Below are 15653 nucleotides of genomic sequence, written 5' to 3' on the forward strand. Positions count from 1 at the left end.
GCATGTAGTTGCCCGGAGGAATAAAGGGTGGTAATATAAGGGTGGCCTGGAGGTATAGGTTGGAACTGATATAAGGACGGAGGGGAGCTACAAGGTTGGAACTTGGTATAAGGTTGGAAGATGGATTGTGTGTGCCTTGTTGATTACTTGCTAACTGATTGTCTTGAATGCCTTTGTTGTCTCTAATTGCTATTTATATGCTTATCTGTCTGTCATGTCTTGTATCGTGTTCTTAGGACGCATGTTAGTCTTTATGATTATTCTATACTGTTGAGTCTGTTAATGTGCCTTGAGTCTTGATCTTGGATTTAAATTAGAGTCTCGTAAGTATATATGTATTCCAGTTTCAAAATGAGTTTCTTATATCTACCTATATTGTACTTAACACGTTGGAGTGGGTTACCAACTTTGTTCGTTGACGGTTGTTACTCCGAATGTTTTTCAGGTGATGAGCATTAGCTACGGAGCACGCTAGTCGGAACCTTGGGCTTAGTTTAATTAATTCTAGTATATTTGATGGCCTGCGTGCCTTGGGTTGTAACTGAATATCGACTTATGGATTTGACCATGCTTGGTTAGTTTACCCGGTGCATCTAGGTTCTCAAACCTAGGTGTGGCATAACACCCGACACTTATGGATAGTTTATGCTCTATTTGGGATTTAAATGTTAGATTTGCCTTTATTTTATAAGCTTTAAATATCTTAAAACTCAGGGGTGTTACAGCACCACTTGTGCCCGGTCATTGTACTAAAGGTACAGGCCTAGCGGTTAATGTGCTAAAGGCACAAACCCACCTTCGACCTGCTTGCCGTTGAGCATGGGTCAGGTTATAAGTGTTGCGGTGTCATGTCAGGGCTATATGCGCTGACCCCTTGATATTGGCACTAGAGGTGCGGATCATGCGAATGGCACTGCGGCGCTATCTTGATATGTTAGTGGTTGAAAGGTGGTTTGTCGGTGGGGGCATGTAGTTGCCCGGAGGAATAAGGGAGGCGATATAAGGGTGGCCTGGAGGTATAGGTTGGAACTGATATAAGGACGGAGGGGAGCTACAAGGTTGGAACTTGGTATAAGGTTGGATGATGGATTGTGTGCTTTGATGATTACTTGTTAACTGATTGTCTTGAATGCCTTGTTGTCCCTATTTGTTATTTGTATGCTTATCTGTCCATTATGTCTTGTACTGGGTTCTTAGGACACATGCTAGTCTTTATGATTATTCTACACTGTTAAGTCTGTTGATGTGTCTTGAGTCTTGATCTTGGATTTAAATTAGTGTCTCGTAAGTATATATGTATTCCAGTTTCAAAATGATTTCTTATATCTACCTATATTGCACTTAATGCGTTGGAGTGGGTTACCAGCATTATTCGCTAACGGTTGTTACACCTAATGTTTTTCAGGTGATGAGCATTAGCTACGGAGCGCGCTAGTCAGAACCTTGGACTTAGTTTAATTAGCTCTAGCGTAGCAGATGGCCTGTGTGCCTTGGATTGTATTTGAATATCGATTTATGGATTAACTATGCTTGGTTAGTTTAGTCTGTGCATCTAGATTGTCAAACCTAGGTGTGGCATAGCACCCCGACTCTTATGGATAGTTTATCTCTGTTTGGGATTTAAATATTAGATTCGCCTTTATTTTATAAGTTTTAAATATCTTAAAATTCAGGGGTGTTACACCCTCATTCAGAACATGCTGCATGTCCGTTATATGATAGAAAACAAACAGGAACAAGTTAGGTTGGATCTCAAAAACTTGAACACCCCTCACTGGTTGCCACATTGACGCAAGGACTTGCCGCATGTACTCAACTTTGATCAACTTCCCCGTCAAAAATCGACCGATTACCGCCCATGACTGCTCCTCCCCGTCGGCCGCCCCTCCTTCCGAATCGGTCGCAGGTACGAAAGCCTCATCCTTGTCCTCCAACGCCATATCAGCCCAACGAGTCGTCAAAACTTCCACACCCTCCTCCCTTGTCGCCAACTCCATACTGATTGCCGGAGACGCAAGCCAACAACGAAAGTCGGAGAGAAACACCGATGCAAAGATGGAAAACCTAGGAAACCTTAGGATGAGAGAAAAACCCTAGACAAATCTAGAGAGCGTTCTGAATTTTTTATTTAAACTAATGGTAACATAATTTTTTCTATGCATTGTACGTGTATAATACTAGTTAACAATTATCAATAAAGTTTTAGAACTGGGTATTGTCAAATTAGAAGTGAATGACTAAATATAGTAATATCACAATATTTATTAGATTAAAAATAAAATCTACCCAAATAATTTATGTTGATGGATTATTTGTGCATTAACTTATTTTTATCATGCGTTAATTACATACATTCACATTAAGTAATACTCCCCGTACAAATTTTTATTTTTATTTTTATTTTTTGGTAAGCCCCGTACAAAATTTATTATACATAGCATTGTCCTTTTTTAGACAAAAAGAATTGGGCGAGCAGGAATATGTTATTTTCTAATGTCATTATTAACAAAAGATAAAATTTTGGGTAACCATAATCATGTACAAATTGATTTGTTTTTATTAGATCACGATATGTATTGAATTGACCAATTAAGAGGGAGTATCTTTAAATCCATACCATACTCAGATTAATTTTTATTCGCATTAAACTGGCCAATTAAGAGATAAATTATTTGATTTTTTTTTTTTGTGGGAAGAACGAAAGTGCACGATTACACACGTAAATCAAGCATATACTGATTAAATTGTTTTTTTTTTTTAGTATTATAAATATAACATGAGGAAATTTCAATTTTGGTCATATGACTATAGAGGTTTTGTTAATCTCAGCACCCGACTTTCAAAAGTATCAATTTAGTACCTTAACTATGTAATTTTTATCAATTTTGGTCACTCCGGTTAAATTGCCGGTCAAATTTTGCCGGAAAAACTTAATCCTTCATTTAGTCTATAATTTGAGGGGCAAAATCGTTTTTTGAATTCTGGTAAAATCGTCTTTTTTTCCGGCAAAATTTGACCGATAATTTTGCCAGAATGACCAAAATGAACAAAAATTACATACTCAAGGTACTAAATTGACACTTTTAAAAGTCAGGTGCTGAAATTAACAAAGCCCTTATAGTCATATGACCAAAATTGAAATTTTCTCAATATAACATTGTCCTTCTTAAGACAAAAAGAATTGGGCATAAAATTTGGGGACTTACCATCTCCAAGACTCCAACAAAAAAATAGAGACGAAGTAAAGAAGATAGAAAATAGGGGGAAGAAAATGAGTCAAGATTTATGAAACAAAAGAGTTTCCCTGATTTCCCTCGTCCAATTGCAAGGCTGAAAGGTTTTCAGTCCCAGAATACATGCATTGACTCGCCTCCAGACAAGGCTGCGTTTCTTCAGCAAACTGGATTTCTCTCACTTGCGTCTCGTTCTAAACGCATCCAAGATCGATTTTTTCGGTTTGTTTTCAGTATTCTGGGCACAGATTCCATATATTTCAGTATAGTGATGGTTTATTAGTTACAACTCATCATTTTTTTTACCACTTCTAGATCACTCCGTTGCGCATCCATATCGCAGTGAATTTGATTGTGTTTTGTTGTTAAGGTTATGACAGTAGGATTTCAGGTCTGGGATTTTTTTTTATTGTACTGATAATGATTTTCGTTTATTGAAGTTTTGAGTGATTTATTTGGAAGGCCGAGTATTTGGGCAATCTTAAATTTTGGATTTAGAGTGTGTAGTTTGATTGTTGCGGTGTTTATAAGAAATGGGTCGGAGTAATCTGCAGCATAGGGTGTGAGTTTCGTGTAATTTCTAAATTTATAGCAATGAAGAGATTGAAAAATGAGGTTCCAGGCATGAGGAGATTCAAGTTGTCACATATTTTGTTGGGATTAGCTGTATTTTACTTAATTCTGATTTGCTTGAAGCTCCCGGATTATCTTGAGAGTGCCCAAGCTTTGAGCAGTGATCATGGTGATATGAGTGTGGATGCATTCATTTCCGGGGAGGAAGAGGGCGGAGAACTAAATAAACGGCATCTGGGTTCTGTTTATACGGATCACTATCACCGGATACTGCAAAATAATGCAAATCATCATGCACCAAAGACGCCATGGGAGGAAGCTTTACCAGAGAAAAGCAGTGATTCACCCCCTGTAGAGCCTCATAGACTCAGTTATGGCCGAATAGCTTCTGCGATTTTAAAGCAGCGTATTGTGACTCGTAATATTTCTGTATTGGACAGAATGGTAGATGAGGCTTGGACTTTAGGCTTGAAGGCATGGAAAGAAGCGGATGAATATAATGAGAAGGAGATGGTCATGAATTCTATAATCGAGGGGAAGCCCGAGTCATGTCCTTCATCAATTACTGCAAATCGAGAAGAGTTGGCTAAAAGAGACAGTGTTATGCTCCTCCCGTGTGGGCTTGCTGCTGGTTCTTCTGTCACAGTCATTGGTACACCACGCTATGCACATCATGAATATGTACCTCAGCTTGCTAAGCGAAGGAGTGATGACGCATTTGTTTTGGTCTCTCAATTTATGTTTGAATTACAAGGATTGAAGTCCGTGGTTGGGGAGGACCCTCCAAAGATTTTGCATCTGAATCCTCGATTAAGAGGAGATTGGAGCCATCGACCAGTAATTGAGCATAATACTTGCTATAGAATGCAATGGGGTAGAGCTCACAGGTGTGATGGTGTGCCTTCCAAAAGTGACGATGACATGCTTGGTAAGAGCTCGAGTTTGTTATTGCATCTATATTCTCTTTGTGATCTATCACCTACTCTTAATGCCATATAGCCATTAACCCCCAAAATGCAAATGAAATGAGTTGCAAATTCTAAACAAAGAGATGTTATTTAGGAAAATATTTTTGGTAACTACTTACCAGAATATATTACTATTCTCTTTGCGTAACTCAAGTCATTTTAGTAAGACTTTCTAGATTCATATTTATCCAACAATAACAACCTTTGAAGCACTTTCAATAATATTAAAGAAATGCCCTCGGGGCCAAGCACCTTGTGCTCAGATGACATGTAGTGACCTCTTCCATGTGGGAGGTCATGAGATCGAGCCTCAGTGGAGGTGTTGTTGACTCTTTGTGCTTCATTATGTTGAGAAAGTATGTTTGAACAGATACTACAATGTAATAGAGTCAGTAGCATTCAAAAAAAAAAAAAAATGCCCTCGGGTAGTGGCTGTAGGTTTCCCTCATCACCCCAGAAAAAGAATAACTATGAAATTAGTCTTAAATCCCTTGTGAGGTGTGAGTGACGCGAAACAGTATTTCATGATTATCCGACTAACTAATGAAGCTGAATCACAAGAGTAGATCTTTTTGTTATGATTTCCATGCAACATGGTCCTATAGAACAACATTCTAACTGTATGAGTGTTAATGTCAAATTGGTTTACCCATACACTCAAATCATTATTAAATACAATAATCATTGCCACTTGATTTTGTTACTCCTGCGGCATGTGATTCTGTAAAATTTTTTACCTTAATATGTATATGTATTTAGTCAAGCTTATTCACTACTTCTAGATGTGCAAGTGAGTATTACACCCTAACTAAAACTTTCAGTTTGGTTTCTTTTTCATTTTTGACAATTGTGCTTACTATCAACTTTATGCTACTTTTCTTCCCCAAGATATCCAGCCTTCCTTTATGCTTTTCCTACAGAAGGTGTGTTCAATAATGAGTTATATATGTCCTAATTTCTTACTTAAACTTTCAATGCAGTCGATGGTTATTTGAGATGTGAAAAGTGGATGCGTAATGACATTGTTGATTCGAAAGAGTCCAAAATATTTTCTTGGTTTGATCGGTTTATTGGACGAGCAAAGAAACCAGAGGTGACCTGGCCTTTTCCTTTTGTGGAGGGTAAAATGTTTATTCTTACTGTCCGTGCTGGTATTGATGGGTTCCATATAAGTGTTGGTGGACGGCATCTCTCTTCATTTCCATACCGGACGGTATGTTTATTTGTACCCATAAGCTACACTACTTGAATTATTCATTTTGATTTTTTGAACTCTTTCTGTAGTGAACCTTACAATGGCATCAAATGTAGCCGTTTAAGGGGTTTCGGTCATATTTCCTAAACAAGGGTGTGGTTGAGTGAAAGGGACTCATCCATCCTTAACCAAAGGTTAAGGGTTCGATCCTTGGCTTTGGGTATGGAGTAGCCTTAAATCTCCAGGTCAGCTGTACCACCCAAAAGAGGTGTTTACAATCCAGCGAGGGGATTAGTCACTGTATCCGACAGTGGAAACCCTGTGTATACCCCCAAAAAAAAAAAAACATCAAATAAACTAATGAAGTAAAATTGTGAAGAGCTGAGCAGGATGTTAACAATGAATATGGACATGTTTTTGAGCACCTTGCTTAGTTAATTCCAAATGTTATTCTATTAAGCAAATTTAAGCTCTTCCTTGGATATGAGGTTTTTTCTCTCCTTTCAGAAAGGATAGAGTGTGAAAGCTAAAACGTCTGAATGTCATAATAAATCGAATGTATCTTGTGGAAGTTGAAATAAGTATGACTTTCTTAGATATTTATTGTTTCTTCAGGGCTTCACACTGGAAGATGCAACGGGATTGGCTGTTAGAGGTGATGTTGAAGTTCACTCAGTTTTTGCTACATCTCTGCCAACTTCTCATCCAAGCTTTTCACCTCAAAGAGTATTGGACTTCTCGGAGAAATGGAAGTCTCGTCCTTTACCCCAGAATCCTATTCAAGTTTTTATCGGAACTTTATCTGCCACTAATCACTTCGCAGAACGCATGGCTATAAGAAAAACTTGGATGCAGTCTCAAGCAATCAAATCCTCAGATGTAGTAGTCCGTTTCTTTGTTGCATTGGTGAGTTGCTGCCTTTACAACTTTTTATCATTTGAATAATCTCATTTGTTTTCGATACTGGTAGCTCTTAGGCATTTAGTAAATTTGTAGATCGTACTCTGTTTCTTGGTTTTCGGATATGATGAAGAGCATGTGTACTTGTGTAGATTATTTACCATATATATGTTTGGTAATTTATGCCCCTCTGATATATGGCTACATTTTGACAATTCAGAGGCAACATTTATACTACTTAGACATTTATAATTGGCCTATACCTGAGGGACATAAATTACAATTTTCACTTATATGCAATGTTGAAAAAATCGTTAGGCGCCTGTAGACCACCTAGGGCGCCTAAGCGGACACCTAGAACGCCTAGGTGGGCACCTAGAGCGCCTAGCGCCTAGGCGTAATTTTTGCAACACTGCTTATATGTCTATGTTCACGAACATCACTTGTTTCAAACACTTCATTTATTTGCGGACATTTAACAACTCTGCTCTGCAATTAATGCCGTGTAGAATCCTCGGAAAGAGTTGAATGCAATTTTAAAAAAGGAGGCTGCTTACTTTGGGGACATAGTGATTTTGCCATTCATAGACCGATATGAGCTAGTGGTTCTAAAGACTATTGCTATTTGCGAGTATGGGGTAAGCTCACTTCCTACCTAAAATGGCCGCTTTCTCCTAGCATCGTGTTCTGTTGCTTATGTGTCCAAAATTCTTGTTCCAGGTTCGAAATGTGACTGCTTCTTACATTATGAAATGTGACGATGACAATTTTGTTAGACTCGATGCTGTACTTCAAGAAATTAATCGTGTTCCTCCCGGCAAGCCTCTTTACATGGGCAATCTCAATCTCTTACATCGCCCTCTCAGAAACGGAAAATGGGCAGTGACTTTAGAGGTATAGTATACATAAGCATTAATACTAAAAGCAAATTGAAGCATGTGCTCCATCTCAACTAAAAGTCTAAGCTGATAGTTAAATTGCACATTAATGGCTATATGCTCAACACGCCCAACCCTGGGTTGAATGAGAGGATGTAAATCACGGGATGTGCCTCAGTGACTCAGGGTCTGAGTGTGCCCCATTGAGGATTCGAAGTTCGAACCCTTATTAATCTGTATCCTTGTTGGCTTATGTAACAGGAGTGGCCAGAAGACGTATATCCTCCCTATGCTAACGGGCCTGGATACATTATTTCCAATGATATTGCCAAATATATAGTCTCTCAGCATCACAACCACAGTTTACGGGTTTGTAACGAAAACCCTTGTATATTCCTCTGGGGAGCAAATATAATGTTGTATCTTCTTTTCTCTTCACCGTGTGTTCTAAAATCTCGAAATTGACAGCTATTCAAAATGGAGGACGTGAGCATGGGGATGTGGGTCGAGAAGTACAATAGTTCAACGCCAGTTCAGTACTCTCACAACTGGAAGTTTTGTCAGTACGGGTGCACAGAGAATTACTTCACCGCACATTACCAATCCCCACGACAAATGGAATGCTTGTGGGACAATTTGCTCAAGGGCCGGGTTCGTTGCTGCAACATCTAGATTGACACCGCGGAACATATCATACCGAGCTGTTAAGTGCACCGGTGAATTGAGTTTGGTCACGCTATCAGGTTTTGTACTAGTTTTTGCACGTTTTAGCGAGTATTCAGAGATGGTTACTTGAGTCAAACTCTTAGGATTTTGTGTGTAGAGTTGTGTGCAGATGGATTGATTTGTTAAATTGGATAGTCATGATAGATGATGATGTGCCACTATGTAGGGTTCACTATCAGGACTGTGTATAACACTTTGTATAACATGATCTTTTAGAGAAGTAGGAGTAACCTAGAAATTGGTCTGTGTTGCTATGATCTTATTATTATAACATATTCAATGGATAAGTAGCCCTTTTTAAATTTTTATTCATTTCTTATTTTAATTTTTATTCATTTCTTATTTTTACTTAGTACCCTTTTTTTTTTTTGAAAAATTTTAAATGATACAAACATTGATTTTTTTTTAATATTTTAAACTAATATATGATTTTTTACATTAAATCACTACTGTAAGTTTGTTTTTAATATAATATTAATCCATTTTTTTTGTTTAAATTTGGGTATATATTCACAATATTATTACAAATACCTTATAGACATTAAATAGGTTCATTAAACAAACATAGCAGGTTCATTATATCTTTATAATAACATACATTTTCAAAATTAAGTTAAATATTATTATATTAATGTGATATTAATTTGTGTTCCCTTTAATATTAATATGATATAATGTTTAATTTCTTGAGATATAAATAAGTTTAGCTCATTCAAATTTTAAGTAATTTTTTGTTTTATTTTATTTATTTATTTTATAATCATAAACAATATTAAATGTGAAGTATATTATGTGATATAATATAATTATATAAAATTAGATTTTCCTTTTGTGATCGTGTTTTCAAATTTAAATATTTTTATTTAATTAAGTGTTTGATAATTATTTTGCATATAATGAATTAACACAAGAAAACTGAGATATATAAGATGAGAACAAGAATTTTTAAAGAGGATTTTATTATTGATCAATCCAATTTACAAAGTATAGGAAGATATGTAATATAAGAATACAAAAAATTATAGTCAGGTCAGAATTGATAAAAGGCAAATTTACAATAATATAGAGAGATGGAAAAGGAATTCTAGTGTAACTAGAACACAGAGCCTTAATAGTCTAATACGCCCTCAAGCTTAAGGTTATCTAAAGAGAACATTGAGTTTGTCCCATATCTAAACTAGATCATTGAACCTTGTTGTGTTTAGTAACTTGGTGAAGATGTCTGATAGTTGGTCTTTTTGTAGAGATGTAGTTTACTTGTAGTTCCTTTGATGCTACTTTGTCATAAACAAAATTGTAGTCTATTTCAACATGTTTGGCTTGAGCATAAAACACGTGCATGATTTGCACACAAATAAGTAGCACCAAAGTTTTGGTTGTTTTTGCATAGTAAGACCAAGTTCTTTAATTAAAGCAACCAACCGTGTTACCTCTGCTAAGACATCGTCTATAGCTTTGTATTCTACTTCTGTTGAAGATCTAGTAATAGTCTTTTGTTTGCGGTAAGCCTAGGAAATTAGATTTTACCAATAAAGACGGCAAAACCACTAGTGGACTTGCAATCATCAGGACATCCCGCCCAACCACTCAACCAGATTCCAAAAATACATGAATGTCGTCTGAGTCTGATTTTGTAAAACATAGGACATAGCCTAGAGTAGCTTTGACATACCTTAGAACACGTTTTAGGGCAACCTAGTCATCATTGGTTGGATTGCATAAACTGACAAAGTTTGTTCACGACAAAGGAGAGATCTGGTTGAGTGATGGTTAGATATTGAAGTGCTTCAATTAAGTTGCGGTACTATGTGGGATTGTCATATGGTTGAGATGAGTTTGTTGCACTTAGCTTGTTGTTGACTGGAATCAGACTAGAGATTGATTTGAAGTGTTTCATCCTAGATCTTTTGAGTATTTCAAGCATGTACCTTCATTGTAACAAGATCATCACCCCCTTGCAGTGAACTGCCTCGATTCCCGAAAGAAGCTTAGAGGTCTATATCTCTGATCTTGAAATGTTTAGCTAGTCTGATCTGCTGCGACTTTTGTTGTTGCTCATTATTAGTATGTCATCGACATAGACAAGTAAATAAATTTGAACATTAGCAGCAAAATAGATAAACAATGATACATCAGTTTTCGAAGCCTTGGAAACCAATCGAGAGTAGACAATCTCGAAGACATTTGAATCATGCACGTGGTGCTTGCTTCAAACCATAAAGAGACTTTTGTAGTTTGCAGACATGAGTAGGAAAATTGTTGTCAATATACACCGGTGGTTGCTTCATGCGAACATTCTCACTTAGACAGCCATTATGGAGCATTATGAATATCAAGTTTTTTTATAGACCAATATTTTGTTATAACAAGAGATCAGAGAAGTCTTATTGTAGTTAGTTTGACCACCGGATTGAAAGTGTCAAAATAATCTTCACATTCAACTTGATTGAACCCTTTTGCAAGAAGTCTGACTTTGTATCCTTCAATTGTCCAATCATCTTTGCTCTTGATTCGAAACACCCATTTGTATCCAATAACATTCATATCTTGTTCATTTGGAAATAGTTTCCAAGTGTTATTGTGTAATAGAGCATTGAATTCGTCGACCATTGTTGTTCGCCATTCAAAGTTCTTCATGGCTTGAGAGTAATAGGTGTTCGCATCGGCCAGGTTGGCCGAGTTCAACCCCATGCTTGATTCGAGACGTGGCGCCGTGACTTACCATAAAGAGATGTGGATAAATGGTTAATGTCCACTTACTTATCACCAATTGGTTTTAAGTAGGATATGACAACGGTTAAGCATCGTTGACTTACAGCAGTCATAGAATGGGTGACCCACTGGGAAGTAAGCATAGTGCAGTGTTGAGATCCATTAATTGGTATCAGAGTCGAGGTCATGTGTTCGAATCGATGGCTAGGCGAAGTCGAGTCCAGTCCTAGATGGAATGTGGACGTAGGTTGGGCCAAGTCTAGTCCTGGGAGGGGGATGGTGGGCGCGGAGGCTAAGGACTGAGTCAGGCATGCTGCGCAACTAGTCTTGGTGATCAAAAGGTTGCGACAGGTGCTGGGAGGGGGATTGTTGGGCATCGACTGGGTTGGCCGAGTTCAGCCCCTGCTCGATTTGAGACGTAACGTTGTGGCTTACCATGCAGGGATGTGGTTAAATCGTAATGTTCACCAACTTATCACTAATTGGTTTTAAGTAGAATATGACAACTAGATAGTCAAAGAACTCTATGGTTAAGAATGTTTGACTTACTATAGTCACCCATCAGTGTTGAGATCCATCAATAGGTGGGCTCGAAAACGGGAAAAAAAAAAAAAGTTAAACCTAATTTTTTTTTTTAAATACAAGAAAATGATTTTCAATGTTCATTATTTGTAATCTTTGATGCTCAACTTTGAATGTTATGTATTATTTAGTTAGGCTAATTATTTGACCAAAGTTTATGTTAAATTTTATATTGTATTTTTTAATACACTCTAACATATTCGTGGTATATGTTCAACAATTATGCCAACATTGATTCTGATGAGGTTCGAAAGCAAATTATTGTGTGGACCATGAATATTAGGTACATTTTTAATATATTAACCATTATATTAGATTTGTACTGAAGGTACATTATATAAAATAATGTACCCTTAGTATATTAAAAATGTGCTTTCAAAAAATGTATCTTATGTACATAAATAATATACCCTTAGTATATTAAATATACTTTTTATTTATGGTACACATAACTGTGTGAACCACGGTCCATGTAATAATGATTGAGGTTCGAACCTAAGACTTTTCTTATAGAAATAAATGAGTAAGTTAAGAATAATAAATAGTTAATGAAATATTCCGTTATTAAAGTTTATACAAACGGAATGCGGAGGTATTTAAGTGAAGAAAATAATATAATAGAGGGTAAAGTATGAAAAGAAAAAAAAAATAATAATCTGAACTATTCATTTCATCATGGACATACTTTTTTTGTTATGTTATAGGCCTAACTTTATTGGCTCTTATTAATATATATATATATATATATATATATATATATATATATATATATATATATATATATATATGAGCCAATAAAGTTAGGCCTATAACATAACAAAAAAAGTTTGTCCACGATGAATATATATATATATATATATATATATATATATATATATATATATAGTAGATATATTCATTTGGAATATCTAATGACTGAAAGATAAGGAGAAAGTGGAAAAATATGACAATATTTTATAATTATTAAAGACTTTGGATGTTTATTGCAAAAAGCTTGTGAGGGCATTTGCAAATAACTAACAGGACATTTAAGATTTGTAAAAGTGTACTCAAGTTGAATCTAGATCTCCATCCATTAATTTTTTTTTTAGATAAATAATTGAGATTTATAAATTATAATCATGTTTCACGTGAGCAATTATTCTTATATCATCATATGGTCCTTAATATATGTATGTCGATCTAATCTTTAATAATAAATGGTTTTAATATATGAGGAAGCCTTGTATGATTATTTCTAGTTGAGTAAACTTTGAAAATATTTATACCCAACTTCTTTATGGGCATAAAGATATCCATTGATAAAGTTCAATGGTAAGAATTTGGCACATTTGGTTTTGGGGGAAATCTTCTTTTCATGAAGCTATGATTCTTCTCTTCATTAATGGAATTATCTTTGCCTAATTCCATTCTTGGATTCCTTACAATTCATCAATTTGTTTCTTTTTTCCTTTGTTTTTTTTCTTGTTTTTTTTTTGGGGGGGCCATCTTAATTAATATAGCTAATTGGCTACATGTATTACAACCAATGTTGCAGAAGACGTAAGGTGCTAGTTGGACGCTCGAGGTGCCTAGGCAGCTGTCTAATTAGAAATTTTTTTTTTGTTCAAAATGACATCGTTTTGAATGAAAAACTTAATTAAAATAAAAAATTATGGCCAAATCGGCCGAGTTCGAAGCCAAGTTGGCTGACTAGTTGGTCTCCTAGGCGGCTGACTGACTTACAATTTCCTACAACCTTTTTACCTAGCACCTAGACGATCGTTAAGACCGACTTTTACAACACTAATTGGTAATTATACTTACACAAAAATGAAGCATGAAATCACATGAGCAACTGAACAAACATCCTAGTTGGTAGCAATAATCAAGTAAGCCGAAAGTCGCAAATTATGCCGTGGAATCGTGTTCACCGAGAATGGTGAACACAAGTCAAAACGACGTCGTTTTTAGGCAAAAAAAAAAAAAAAATCGCGGATGTGGAGTTAACGGCGCGTTACTGATAAAATTATGAATTTTCTGTTATGAGATTATGAATTTTATGAAAATTCATAATCTCATAACAGAAAATTCATGAAAATTCATAATCTCATAACAGAAAATTCATAATCGCATAACAGAAAATTCATAATCTCACAACTGAAAATTCATAATCTCATAACAGAAAATTCATAATCTTATAACAGAAAATTCATAATCTCATGGTTCCAAAGTGAATGTGTAGGCATGGTTCCAAAGTGAATGTGCAGGCATGGATTCATAATTTATGAATGTCCGTGATTTCGGACGGGAATATGTAGGCATGGTTCCAAAGTGAATGTGCATGCATGAATTCATAATTTATGAATGTCCGAAACTCCGAAATTATGAATGTAATGAAAATTCATAATCTCATAACAGAAAATTCATAATCGCATAATAGAAAATTCATAATCTCATAACAGAAAATTCATAATCTCATGGTTCCAAAGTGAATGTGTAGGCATGGTTCCAAAGTGAATGTGTAGGCAGTCACGTAATTAATTAAAAAAAAATTAAAAAAAAAAAAAATAACGGTGCACTAACACCGTTAGAACCGTGTTCACCATGAATGGTGAACACGGTTCCATGGCATAACGTCTGGCCGAAAGTGGACAAAATCATATTGTGATTGATATGAAAGGAGTGGTCCCAAAATAGCCAACACACAAAGGAAAAACTTAGGGTGAAGGATATATACAGAGTGGCATAGAAGTCAGTCCAGTAGGGCCCACACTTATCATCCATACATATAGTATCCGATAAAATATAAGACAGTTAGCTGGGTAACAATCTGTCGGCAGAACAAGAAGATGCCACGTGTCTCAATCCCTTGGCAGTTGGAAACCACTGGGGGTTATTCACACTCTTACACGTTTACAACTACTGTCACCTAAGGCGACAGATCTTCCAGCCGACACCCACACGTTTCCAAATTGTCTTATTATTTCAAATTTATATAAAAATATCACACTTGACAATACTTAAAAAATAATTGCATTTTTGCAGGTAGAATTTGGTTTTAATTAATTAATTGGTATATTACAAAGAGATATTTTATGACATTAAGTTTTGCTATTGATGATACCAAATTAGGAGATTGTGAATAAGATTTGTGTTTATAATTCAAAAATGTATCACTGCTGGAAATTATGAAATTTTTCCGACCACCTGAAAGTGATCTTAAATAAAGTTGAAAGTCTTGTTTCGACCACTTTTGGTATCCGGAAAAATCTTTGTGGCTATTCCGATCACTTTTTGCTTTCAACTTGATTTAAAATCACTTTCAGGTGGTTGAAAATTCCATAATTTCCAGTAGTGTATTACTAATAAAAAGTTTACATTAATTAACTGCTTAACATAATTATTAAAGTATAAGAGTGTTTGAGACAAGATGAGCATGTTTGGTCTTAAATGTGTCTTAGCTTTCATTTAATTTTAGTGAATTCTTGATTGTTACACTGTTAGTGAAAGTTTAGAAGGTGATTGGTGTAAGTTCTCATATTGAGCAATCCATTAATCATTATAAAAGTTAGCATGATATTCTTTGAGATTGTTATGCCTCTCAACAAACACCCTTTCTTAAGTGAGATCCTTTAAATTAGGTCAAGGTTATTACTTAGAGCAACTATGATTGTAGTAGGCGCTAGTCGGACAGTAGAATAGCACTTAGTGCCTAGGCGAACAACTATGCAGCTTAATAGAAAAGAAAAACCGTATAAGTGTGTGCAGGGGGTGAATATATATATATATATATATATATATATATATATATATATATATATATATATAATGGAAAAAAATTAGCAAGGCCGCGAGTCGATCGGGTTAACTCGGCTAACTCAACCGAAATGGACAGATTAACTAG

General features: G+C 35.6%; 1 protein-coding gene across 2 annotated transcripts; it reads left to right on the forward strand.

The window, feature by feature from the left end:
* The first annotated feature begins 3208 nt into the window (after positions 1–3208).
* Positions 3209–8781, forward strand: LOC109185094 (hydroxyproline O-galactosyltransferase GALT2-like). Of its 2 annotated transcripts, XM_019335092.1 has the most exons (8): positions 3209–3455; positions 3674–4734; positions 5755–5987; positions 6585–6875; positions 7379–7507; positions 7590–7763; positions 8009–8116; positions 8216–8781. In XM_019335092.1, exons 2-8 carry the CDS (start codon positions 3828–3830, stop codon positions 8417–8419), a joined length of 2046 nt encoding a protein of 681 aa, XP_019190637.1. In that variant the 5' UTR covers positions 3209–3455; positions 3674–3827; the 3' UTR covers positions 8420–8781. The 2 variants fall into 2 exon arrangements, with proteins under 2 accessions (XP_019190637.1, XP_019190636.1); XM_019335091.1 differs by having other exon boundaries at positions 3209–4734.
* The last annotated feature ends 6872 nt before the right edge of the window (positions 8782–15653 follow it).

Source organism: Ipomoea nil, unplaced genomic scaffold, assembly GCF_001879475.1.
Source record: "Ipomoea nil cultivar Tokyo-kokei standard unplaced genomic scaffold, Asagao_1.1 scaffold1310, whole genome shotgun sequence".
In the NCBI taxonomy this organism is placed as follows: Eukaryota; Viridiplantae; Streptophyta; class Magnoliopsida; order Solanales; family Convolvulaceae; genus Ipomoea; species Ipomoea nil.

Coding starts and splice junctions, on each gene's coding strand:
- LOC109185094 (XM_019335091.1), top strand. CDS start 3,828: ATGAAGAGATTGAAAAATGAGGTTCCAGGCATGAGGAGATTCAAGTTG. Junction 5,988..6,584: donor CTTCATTTCCATACCGGACG/GTATGTTTATTT, acceptor TTGTTTCTTCAG/GGCTTCACACTGGAAGATGC. Junction 6,876..7,378: donor TCCGTTTCTTTGTTGCATTG/GTGAGTTGCTGC, acceptor AATGCCGTGTAG/AATCCTCGGAAAGAGTTGAA.